This window comes from Culex pipiens, chromosome 1, assembly GCF_016801865.2.
Source record: "Culex pipiens pallens isolate TS chromosome 1, TS_CPP_V2, whole genome shotgun sequence".
In the NCBI taxonomy this organism is placed as follows: Eukaryota; Metazoa; Arthropoda; class Insecta; order Diptera; family Culicidae; genus Culex; species Culex pipiens.
The window spans coordinates 14,963,594-14,975,979 of record NC_068937.1 but is presented as its reverse complement, the minus strand read 5'-3'; the positions used below and the strand labels follow the sequence as shown (position 1 = coordinate 14,975,979).

The 12,386-nt window shown below is 50.1% G+C and overlaps 1 protein-coding gene across 1 annotated transcript in view; it reads left to right on the top strand.

Annotated features, from left to right (window-relative positions):
• Positions 1–12,386, top strand: part of LOC120424688 (protein wings apart-like) — a 47,163-nt gene that overhangs the window by 28,023 nt on the left and 6,754 nt on the right. Inside the window, exon 4 of the mRNA XM_039588863.2 lies at positions 2,438–5,336. Within this exon, the coding sequence (XP_039444797.1) occupies positions 2,438–5,336 (2,899 nt within the window). The remainder of the gene's footprint in view (positions 1–2,437; positions 5,337–12,386) is intronic.

Sequence of the window (12,386 nt, the reverse complement as noted above, 5' to 3'; positions counted from 1 at the left end):
ATCGATACATTTTGAATGATATTTGTTGAAGGAAATGGAAGCAGACAGGTCATGTATGTCCCTATTTTTGACCTACTAAGCACAGTTTTTAGACTAGGTCGGAAATCAAATAAATTAACATTATAAATATCATACGCTTGGTACATATTAAAGTAAAAATTTCACGAGAAATATTTTTTAATTCGTAAAAAAAAACTAACTTTGCAATCTTAGGTCGAAAATAGGGCCACTTTGCCCTATCAAATCCTCGAAAAGGTTAAATTATGAATTGTTAAAATTGCCCATGACTCCATCGCTTCATGAATAATGACGTCTTGCTGGCAAAACAAAACTCGTATAATAATGCCGGAGAGAGTTGGAGACAAGGTTTGCGGTAACATTTTATGAGCGATAAGGGGGAGGGCAAGCTGTAAAACCGATATCGAATATTACTATCCCGTGAAGTAGAACAAACGCGCGTTGAAAACACGAGTAGTAATAAACTTTAAGTTCGAGTAAGTGGACTTCTATCGAATCGAATTTTTTTTAAACAATACGAGCAAATTTTCGATCTGTCAAAATTTGGGAAAAAATTAGAGACAAATCCATGAAAATTAGTTTGGAATAAATTATTTTCGTTTAAAATTAATTTCAAAAAAGCGCAAATCAACAAGTCAACACTAAAATTAAAGGAAGTAAAAAAGAATCTTTTTTTTTTTTTTTTGACAAAAGGGAGGTCAGTTTAAAATGTTGTTTCAAGGTGTCATTTTTGGTGTGCAAAAAAAAACCGTAATTTCAAATGCTCTAAAAATTGATCAGTTTTTGCACCATTCGATTCGAAATAATTTTCGAAAACTTTTCAGCACTGTTTTTGTAAAACTCTCAACATTGGCAGAATAGTTTAACTATCTAAACAATTCAATTGAGCAAAATGAAAAATAAAATCGCTTCACATCTTCGGAGCACAATTTTGAACCAAACGGCCCTTTTTAGGCCCACAAAAAACATGACGAATGCGTTTGTCCTTTTAAAAAATAATGCCCCTGAATTGTTCTAGATCTTTCGGTTATGTCTCTGACATACGGTCTTGTACTTTTTGAATATTAAAAAAATATTTATTTTTGCCTTCCTCACCTTACTGAGGAATAACGAAATTCTTAATTTGACCTTTTCATACATTTCGAATGTTATAACAACACTTTTGAAAATAATCAACATTTTCACAAAACTAAGTATTTTCGAAATAATACTCAAAATTTAAATTTTTCGCAAAATGGGTATCAAATGATCGGATTTTTTTCATACAATTTCGAATGTAATAACAACATTTTTGAAAATTCTGAAAATTTTCACAAAACTACGTATTTTCGAAAAAAATACTAAAAAATTCAGTTTTTTACAATATTGGTATCAAATGATTGGGATTTTTTCATACATTTCGAATGTAATAACATTTTTTTTTGAAAATACCTAAAATTTTCACAAAACGAAGCATTTTCGATATAATACTCAAAGTTTATTTTTTTGCGAAATGGGTATTTTGATTGGGATTTTTTCATACATTTCGAATGTAATAACAAAGTTTTTTGAAAATACTAAAAAATTTCACAAAACTACGTAATTTCGAAAAAAAAACGCTCAAAATTTCAGTTGGGTAACAAATGATCGATTCTTTTTTCAAACAATTCGGATGTAGTAAATTTTGAAACTTTGAAATTTTGAATAAGAAAATACGTAGTTTTGTGATTTTTTTTTGTAATTTCAAAAAAATTGTAATTACAATCGAAATGTATAAAAAAAATTCCGATCATCTGATAACCAAATTGTGAAAAAATGAATTTTTGAATATTTTCAAAATTTTGTGTTAGATCTTTCGAAATGTTTGAAAAAATCCTTATCGTTTGATACCCATTTTGTAAAAAACTAAAATTTTTAGTGTTTTTTTTAATACGTAGTTTCTTATTTGAGTCGAAAACAGTAACATTTTGCTTTGTAATAAATTGTATTTTGTTTGAGAAAATAGTAACAAGAAATTAAATTTTGATGCACTTAAATTTTTATCGAACCATAAAATTGATTTTTTAATCGTAAAACGAACCAAAATTTGCATGGAATTTGGGAAAATTCTCGTATGTTTGGAGGGTCAAATAAATCAAATTTTAAGATTTTATTACCAAATATTTTAAAATTTGGAGCTTCTCAATGATTTTGAGTATTTTTGAAAGTGTTGAATAGTACATCCGAGAACTCCCGAAAATGTAATACTCACATTAAAGCGGCCAGCCCTACTGCGTCGTGTTTACCGCAGTGATGATTCTGATAACGGATCGCATTCCACAGAATCTACAGGGGAGGAGGGATGCGTGGACATACCGTACCAAACGCTCCGATTTTTTATCGCAAGATTTTCAACAATAAAACTAACCAACCCCTTTCTCTCTCCCCCTCTCTCTTCCAGGGCACCTCCCGCCTGGTCAGCACCGACAGCGAGGACGTCCACTCGCCACCGCACGGCACAACACCCAACTCGGGCAGCGGCGCCGCTCCAATAACCCCCTCCACGGCAACGCATCAGTTGACGCCACCCCAGCAACAAAATCAACAACAATCCCTTCCACCACCACCCCCCTCCCCACCACCGGTCGTCCCACCGCTCATCATCAAACCTCCGGTCGCGCCGGAAGAGGCCGCCGCCCCCCGGAAGGACGACCTGAAGATTAAGATCTCGCTGAGCAAGTCGTCGCTGATTAGCAACGGCGGAACGGGTTGTCCCGGCAAGCCGAAGAAGGAAAGCAAGAAGGAGCTGCGGCACTTCAAGAAGCGGGCCATCGCGAGGGAGCAGAAGGGGTCGTCGCGGGCGGGCAAGCGGGTTAGGAGGGGGGAGGACGACGGCGAGGGAGAGGAAGCGGACGGCGAGGACGAGCAGCTGTTGGCGGGGGTGGCGGAAGAGCTGCGCGTGGAGCCGATTCCGGCGCCACCGAGACCGTCGTTTCCGCTGCCGGGGACGGACGCGTACGAGCTGTACCGGACGTTGGCGTCGCCCTCCGGCGGGGATGACTTTGACTCGCAGAGTTCGATTCTGGGGAGTGCCTCGTCGTGTGCAACGCCCAAGCACGGAGGAATAGCCGCGGCGGAAGACTGCCGGATTATTCATAGTCGGGGTTCGAGCGATTGCGGGAGCGATTTGGAGCTGAGCCAGAATAGTCAGAACAGTCAGAATAGTTCGACGGCGGCGGCGCCTCCGTCGGAGATTAACTTTGAGAGTGAGAACACGCAGGAGCTGGTGGAACCGGTGCGGGAGGAAGTGGCCGCTCCGCCGAAGGAGGAACGAGTCGAGGTTCTGAAGTTAAGTTTGAAGGGAACGCGAGCTACGCGGTCGACGCGAAGCTCCAGGATGAAGGGCACGGTTGAGGTGGTGGTGTCGAAACCGGAACCGGTTCCGGTGCCGGCACCGGAAGTCGCCTCGCCGGCGGAACCACCGGTGAAAAAGTTCGGACGAGCGACCCGCCAGCGCAACAACAACAACAACGTGGTGAGCGCCACACCGGAGGAGAAGCTACCGGAAGTGGTTCCCCCGGTCGAACCCACACGGGAACCTTCCCCACCTCCGGTGGTGCAGAAAACCGTCACCCGGCAGTACAACCGGCGGAAGAAGAACGTCGTCCCGCCCGACTACCAACCGGAAGTGGCGGCGAGGCCACACGCCGCAGTGGAGGAGCCACCGCCCTTCACCCTCGCAGCCGAATCCGCCCCCGCACTAGCCTCCATCCAAACCACACCGGAAGATCTCACCGTCGGTTCGCGGACGGCGGCGGAACCGACGCCACCTCCGGCATCGGCCCCCCTTCCCGTCCAGGACGAAAACAAACCCGAACCTACAGAGTACAAAATCAAGAACAAGTTCAAGCGCAGCTACTTCCGGGCGGAGGAGTTGGCCAAGCAGCGGGAAGCGGCCCAGTCGCAGGTTCTGGTCGAGTCGGCCCAGAACGTCGGGACGACGACGGTTCCTTCGGGTGCGTCGCCGGCCGCGGCACTGACCGTGCCACAGATTAGCATTCCAGCGAGCAGTCAGGAGACGACGTCGGACGGTGGACCCGGTCCGGTCAAGCTGGTGATCTCCAAGAAGAAGGGCAGCATTTTCAAGAGTCGACCGTTGGTCGGGAGTGCCGAGGCGGCTGACAAGAAGCGGCACGTGTACAAGCACAAGTGGGACGACGACGACGATCAGGAAGGCAAGGAGAAGGCCGCGTTGGCCGAGCAGCAGAAGCAGGAGAAGGAGGTTGACACGTTCGAGGGGGAACCATCGGGGCTGTCGCGAGTTCTCCGCGGGGGAACCACTTCCGGTGCGCCAACCGCCTTCGACGAGGACGACGACGACGAGTTCGACTTTGACGCCAAGCTCAAGTGCAACCGGAACGCCAAACCGTACTACACCGTCGTGCGGAACGTCAAAAAGGCCCACCAAATCCAAGAAATCGGCGAATCGCAAGAAATGGACGACGACGTCGAGTACATCCTGTCCGCCCTCCAGTCCGACAACCCGATCGCCACCCGCTGCCTCTCCGCGATGACCCTCGCCACCAAGTGCATGACGCCGGCCTTCCGGATGCACGTCCGGGCGCACGGTGTCGTGACGCGCTTCTTCAAAGCCCTCCAGGACGCCCACCGGGACCAAAGTCTCGGCCTCTGCACCGCCACCATCATGTTCGTCCTCTCGCAGGACACCCTCAACATGGATCTCGACCGGGACTCGCTCGAACTGATGCTGAACCTCCTCGACACGGACCACCACCGAACCGACGAACCCGACCCCGCAACCCGCGGCCAGCTCGAAAAGAACCGCCTCAAAGTGCGCGAACTGTGCGAGGAAATCAAAAACTCCGGCAAGGCCAAACACATGGACCTGGACGCCATCACCGTCGGCTCCCTCGCCATGGAGTCCCTCCTCTCCCTCACCTCCAAGCGTGCCGGCGACTGGTTCAAGGACGAACTGCGCAACCTCGGTGGGCTCGAGCACCTCATCAAAACCGTCTCCGACTGCTGCCGGGAAATCTCCGACTACGTGATCGAGTGGACCGACGAGCTGCTGTCGAAGCTGCGCAAAATCGAGCGCTGCCTGCGGGTCCTCGAGAACGTGACGCTCCTGAACGAGCAGAACCAAAGCTACATCCTGAACTACAACGGTGGCAGCCTAGTGGCCACGCTGGCCAAGCTGTTCAAGCTGGTGGACGGCGAGGTGGTGCTGTACCCGACGAACGAGCGCACGCCCAAGGAGGACCGGGGGGCGGTGCTGCGGGAGGTCATACCGCCCGTACTGAAGATCTTCATCAGCTTGACGCACCCGTTCAACGATACCGGTAAGTCTGGCGCGACAGTTTAGGTACTTGAATCTTACGTCCCAAGTCGAGAAGGGTAATATTTCTCTGTTGCGTGGAAGCAGCAACATGCCGTGCGACACTATATAAGCTAACCGACAGCCACACTAAATTTCAGTACCGAACAAGGTAAATCAAGGACACACTGACACACGTACATTTTCCTTTTTTTGTTTTTGATAATTTGTCATAACTTTAGTGCAAGATTCTGAGCAAAAGGTGGAAGTTTAGTGTTTCACACTCTTTTGATCAAAATTCCGCTTTTCAAAGAATGGGTGAGATCGTTCTTTCTGAATTGTTCCAAACTTCGAACATGATTGCTCCGGCAGAAGTCTCAGCGCGTAGTCGTGTTTTTTTCGCGGTGTGTTTGGCGCGTTTTTCACGGCGATTCCGAGGCGTGTGCGAGCGGACAAGCCCGTTCCGGTGGTCAGAGAGGCCACAATCTGGTCGTCGTGGACACGGCGGCGGTGCAGCAGTGGAAGAGGAACGAGTTCCTGCATCCGAGCAGCAGCAGCAGGAGGAGTCAGCAGCAGCGGCTGCGGAGGCAGCTGAGGCGAGAGACAGTCGTTGGCCGGTGGAATCGGCCCCGGAGAGTCGACTGCGGTCGGCGGACCAGTTTTCGGCCAGGCCAGGTCGGAGACAACCCCGTTGTTTACGTGGCTGGCAGCAGGCAGCACAACAACAACAACAACAACAAGCGCGCGAAAACGAGCTTCCCGCGCATCCCGCTGCGGGCGGCAGCCAGTGCGGCCAGTTCGGCGGTGAGTGCGAAAGGCGAGTTTTTTGTTAGCGTTTAGTTTTTTTTTTTTCTCATAGTTTTTTTTTTCGGTTAGTTTTTTTTTTTCTTTCTCCTTTTTTACTTTTGCGATTAGTTTCATCACTTTCATTTTCGTTTAGTTTATCGCGTTTCTTCGCAAACATGGATCCGACCGAGTCGGACCATGAGGAATTCGACTCCGATTCAACCCTTGAGGGTGACGAGGACGTGGAAATGGAGGACTCTGTTTTGGGAGTTCCTTCAAACACCACCAACAGGGACCTCTTCCTGAAGGATAAGGATCCTGGCGGTAAAGGGGGATCCTCGGACGGGTCTAAGAGGACGAAGCGAAAGCGTTCTAAATCAGATCCGAATCCGGTTCCCCCTCAACCACCGATTCCTCCCTTGAATCCAGACCCGATTCCTCCCAATCCAGATCCAATTCCTCCCAATCCAGATCCAATTCCTCCTAAAACACCAGTGCCGAATCCGGATCCAAATCCCCCCCCGCCCCTGAATCCTCATTCTCAAAAACCGATTCCACGTCCTCGTCAGTATCAAGAGGGATCGCAAACGGAATGGGTGGTCTTCTTCCGGCCCAAACAGAAGCCGTTAAACTTTGTACAGATCACCAAGGATTTGCAGAAGCACTATCCTGGGGTGGTCGAATGTACCAAGCTGAACAAGAGCAAGCTCCGCGTGATCGTGAACTCCGCGGTGCAAGCGAATCAGATCGTAACTGATCTGCGGTTCAGCATTGAGTACCGTGTTTGGATTCCGGCCCACAAAGTCGAAATCGATGGCGTGGTGACCGATGACAGTCTGTCGCTTGTCGACCTCTCAAGGGCGGTGGGACGCTTCAAGAACCCTAAACTTCCAGCTGTGGAGGTACTCGAGTGCCGGCAACTGGGCAACGTCACCACCGAGGGTGGCCAGAAGAAGTTCATTCCTTCTGCCTCGTTCCGGGTGACTTTTGCAGGGTCAGCTCTGCCGGACTACATTGAGCTGTACAAGCTTCGGCTTCCAGTTCGATTGTACGTTCCGCGAGTGATGTGCTGCGAAAACTGCCAGCAGTTGGGACACACCAAGACCTACTGCAGCAACAAGAGCAAGTGCTCAAAGTGCGCCGGCCCCCACAAGGACGTGGATTGCCAAAAGCAGGCTGAAAAATGCCTGCTTTGTGGCGGGGAACCGCACAAAACTCGGCAGTGCCCAAAGTACAAGGAGCGCGAGGACAAGATGAAGCGATCCTTGAGGGAACGCTCCAAGAAGTCCTTCGCGGAAATCCTGAGTCAGGTGACCCACCCCAATCGTTTCGCTCCTTTGGCGGATGAAGATTCGGAGGACGAGGAATCCGATGTGGAGGTTCTCTTCCAGAGAGACGAGGAAAGTGACTCTTCCGGGCCAAACCCGAAGCGCAACAAGGCTTCCAAGTCCAAAAAAGCCGCTGGCGGCAAGGGTAAGGAAAGTGACTCGTTGAACTTCGAGGAGGATTTTCCTTTCGGTCCGTCGGGTAAGCCCGCTCCGAAGCCGGTACCGAAGCCAGTTCCCAAGCCGCTGAAGCCCGTTCCCAAGCTGCCAAAGATCCCCCTGAAACCGGTTCCTCAACCGAATCCGATCACCAATGCCTTCAAAGGAGTCCTTCCTTTTTCCACAATCGTGGAATGGCTGTGCTCTTTTGTGAGTGAACCGACGCGTTTAATCATAAAGCGGTTTGAGCCTCTCGCTAGACACATCGGGAAACAGCTTGCTAGCACGATGCCCCTCTTGTCGTTCATTTCCTTTGATGGAAACAAAAAACGGCATCTCCTTTCTACAATGGAATTGTAGATGTTTAACCCCCAAGTTAAACGATTTTCAACAATTCGCATTCGAACGGGACTGTGATGTGTTTGCGCTGAGCGAAACGTTTCTTATCGGAGATGAGACGCCAGCTTTCCGGGGGTACAACATCATCACAGAGAGCAGGGCAGGACCAAATAGAGGTGGAGGCGTACTGATTGGGGTCAGGAAATGCCACACTTTTAGAAAGGTCACGCTCCCGAATCTAGGAGGAATCGAAGCAGTCGCAGTACAGGCCAGGATCAGAGGACTGGACATTTGCATTGTGTCCGTCTACGTTCCCCCACAGGTGTCGTTAACTCGACAAAAGTTGTGGGGTATGCTTGAGCTGTTGCAGGCACCGCGACTGGTTCTGGGTGACTTTAATCTTCACAGCACCGAGTGGGGAAGTCACAAGACAGACCCTCAAGCATATCTGATTCATGAACTGTGCGACGACTTCCAGATGACCCTCCTAAACAGGGACAAGCAAGTTACGCGGATTGCAACACCACCAACGTCAACCACGTCCGGTACGAAGGCGAGTGCCATCGACTTGTCGCTCTGTTCCAACAGTCTGGCAATTCTTTGTGACTGGAACGTGCTCCAAGATCCTCGTGGCAGTGATCATTTGCCGATCGCTATTCTGGTTAGCCATGGCCCACAGCAATCGACAACGGTGGAGATGCCTTACGATCTGACGCGAAATATCGACTGGAAACAGTACGCGGAGGCAGTCTCCATTGGAGTTGAGTTGCAAGCAGGGTTGGTACCGCTTGAAGAATATGCGTTTCTGGCTAATTTGATCTATGACAGTGCGTTACAAGCTCAGACGAAACCCGTCCCGGGACCGTACATCCGAACGCGCCCTCCACTTCCCTGGTGGGACAAGGAGTGTACGGATCTCTCGGCGGCCAGGTCAGAAGCTTATGTGGACTTCTGCAAGTGTGGAATCCGAGCGAACTTCCAAAAGTACAGAGCTCTTGATCGCAGGTACAGTAATACTCTGAAGCGGAAGAAGCGAATGTACTGGCGGGAGTTCGTTGAAGGACTACCAGCAGATACGTCCATGAGCACTCTGTGGCGCGTTGCGAGGGCCATGCGTAGAGGTTCCGTTCCGAACGAGAGTGTGGAAAAATCGGACAAGTGGATATTGGATTTCGCCAAGAAGGTGTGCCCGGACTCGGTGCCGACACAACCATCATTCGACGTTGTTGATGGGAGCGATTCTAATCCTCCCTTCTCGATGGTAGAGCTCTCCATAGCACTATTGACGGGCAACAACACTGCTCCTGGTCCGGACAAGATCAAGTTCAGCTTGCTGAAGAATCTTCCGGACGTCGCCAAGCAGCGTCTGTTGAATCTGTTCAACACGTTGGTGGAGCAGAACATAATTCCACACGAATGGCGACAGGTCCGGGTGGTTGCCATTCAAAAGCCCGGTAAGCCGGCGTCCGACCACAACTCGTATCGTCCAATCAGCTTGCTGTCGTGTCTACGCAAGTTGCTGGAGAAGATGATCCTCGACCGCCTCGAACCATGGATGGAACGAGAGCACTTGCTGTCAGACACGCAGTATGGCTTCCGGAGAGGCAAGGGAACAAGCGACTGTCTAGCCTTGCTGGCCACAGGAATCGACATAGCCCGTGGTAAAAAACAGCAAATGGCTTCTGTCTTCCTAGACATCAAGGGTGCATTCGATTCAGTCTCCATCGAGGTGTTGGGAGTAAAGCTGCGGCGGAGCGGTCTCAATCCGACGATGTGCAACTTCCTCATCAACCTGTTGTCAGAAAAACACATGCACTTTGTGCAAGGTGATCTGGCAATCACCCGGATAAGTTACATGGGTTTGGCACAAGGCTCACGCCTTAGTCCATCCATGTATAACTTCTACGTCAACGACATCGACGATTGCTTGACCAGAGCCTGCACCCTTATACAGTACGCAGATGACGCAGTGGTTTCAATCGCTGCCAAGAAGGAAGTCGATCTGCTAGAACCCTTGCAAGATACCCTGAACAACTTGGCCCATTGGGCAGTTGGAAAGGGTATAGAATTCTCTCCGGAGAAGACGGAACTGGTCGTTTTTACGGGGAAGCATGAACCGCCGCAGCTCAATCTTTCTCTGTCGGGAAAGACTATCGAGCAGTCGGACCACTTCATGTACATGGGTACCATCTTTGATCAGAAGGGAACATGGGGGAAGCACATTAACTACCTGAAGCAAAAGTGCCTGCAAAGAACTAATTTTCTGCGCAGCGTCTCTGGCAACCGGTGGGGTGCTCATCCTTCTGACCTGCTTCGACTGTACAAGACAACGATACTCTCGGTACTGGAATATGGCAGTTTCTGCTTCCAAACAGCTGCGAAATCACGCTTGTTGGTTCTCCAGCGGATACAGTACCGAAGTCTTCGCATTGTCTTGGGATGCATGCACTCAACTCACAACATGACCCTCGAGGTCTTGGCGGGAGTGTTGCCTCTGCGAACTCGTTACTACGAACTGTCTTACCGGTTCCTGATCCGGTGTGATTACAGGAATAAACTGGTAATTGACAACTTTGAAACGTTGCTGAACCTTCACGTTGAGTCTCGGCGCATGCTTCTATATTATGACTTTATGTCATCGTGGGAGTGGAGCCCGAGCACAACGGTACAGCGCACGCCTCCGTTAACCAGCAGCACCCTGATTGGCTTCGACACGTCCATGAAAGCCGATACTCGCGGTATCCCAAACCATCTTCTGCGGGGGGTTGTACCGTCGATCTTCGCATCAAAGTACAACCATGTTCCTCCAAATAACAGATTCTTCACCGATGGCTCCAAGCTTGACGGCTGTACGGGCTTCGGTGTTTATCATGAATCTTATCAGCTGTTCTTTAAGCTGAAGGACCCGAGTTCGGTTTACGTCGCAGAGTTAGCCGCGGTTTACTGCGCACTGCGAATCATCGAGACCATGCCACCTGACCACTACTTCATCTTCACCGATAGCTTTAGCTCTGTTGAGGCTATCCGGTCTCTGAAGCCGACCAGGGAGTCTACGTTTTTCCTCACGGAAATACGTAAGACTTTAAACAACCTGGCGGTTCAGTCCTTCAACATCACGGTGGTGTGGGTCCGCGCTCATTGCTCGATTCCGGGTAATGAAAAAGCGGACTTGCTCGCCAAGAAGGGTGCTGAGAGTGGAGACATTTTTGAAAGGCCAATTAGCCTACAAGAATGCTACGGTTTTCCGAGGCAGCGTGCGCTTCTGGATTGGCAAACACAATGGGACGGCGACACCAAGGGACGTTGGATGTATTCCATACGACCTAAGGTGCAAAGAAAAGCCTGGTTCAAGGGAATCGACTTGACGCGTGGATTCATCAGAACGATGTCCCGCCTTATGTCGAACCATTACTCGTCCAAGGCTCATCTTTACCGTATCAACATGAGTGATACGAACCTTTGCGACTGTGGGCAGGGTTATCAGGACATCGACCATCTCGTATGGGCGTGTCCAGATCACCATGTTCACAGAATTAAGCTGAAAGATACCCTCAGGGCCCGAGGAAGACCACCAGAAATCCCGATGCGAGACGCGTTATCTCAACTAGACCTTGATGTTCTCTATCCGATCTATCAGTTCCTCTTAGATTCCAAAATATCCATTTAGTTTTTCTTCAGTTAGTTTTCCTTCAGTTAGTTTTCCTTCAGTTAGTTTTCCTTCTGTTAGTATAACTCGCCTTCGCACAAAGCCGTCGTTCACTCCCTGTTCAACTTTCGTTGGGTTTGGTCGTCTTTCGAGCTAGCTTAGCGCGTTTTTGACGGTGTTTTTGTTAACTTTCGCCGACGGCCATGGCGGCGGCCGCGACGGTGGAGAGTGAGTGGACGGAGCACAGGGCTGAGAATGGAAGGACGTTCTACTGGAACGCGGCCTTGAGGAAAAGTGTGTGGGAGAAACCGGACGGGTTTCAACCCAAGACGCAGGCGGCGACGAGCATGGAGGTGGAAGACTCCGAAGGAGGAGGAGAGGACGGGGGCGAATTTCGTCCCGTGGTCAAGGTTCGCCGCAGGAAGGCTAAGGAGGAGATCAACGTCGGCGATGGCGGCAACGACGGCGATGTGGAGAAACTGCTCAGCAACAACAAGTTCAGCCCGCTAGCGGAGGAGAGCAACAACAACAACAATGCGAACCCAGCAGCAGAAAAAACCATCCCCGTGGTACCAGCAACCGGCAAGTCGGCCGGGGAGAAGAAGCAGCCGCCGCTGGTGGTGAAAGAAATGAGCTTCGCCCGCCTTGCGAAGGTGATGTCGTCGTGTGATGTCCAGCCGGAACACAAACTGACGCGGTACGGCACAAAAATTACGTGCTTCTCGAGCGACGACTTCGACACGGTGCAAGCCCACCTGACGAAGAACAAGGTGCAGTTCTACACGCACGGAAAGCGCAGTGCGAGACCGCACCGGGTAGT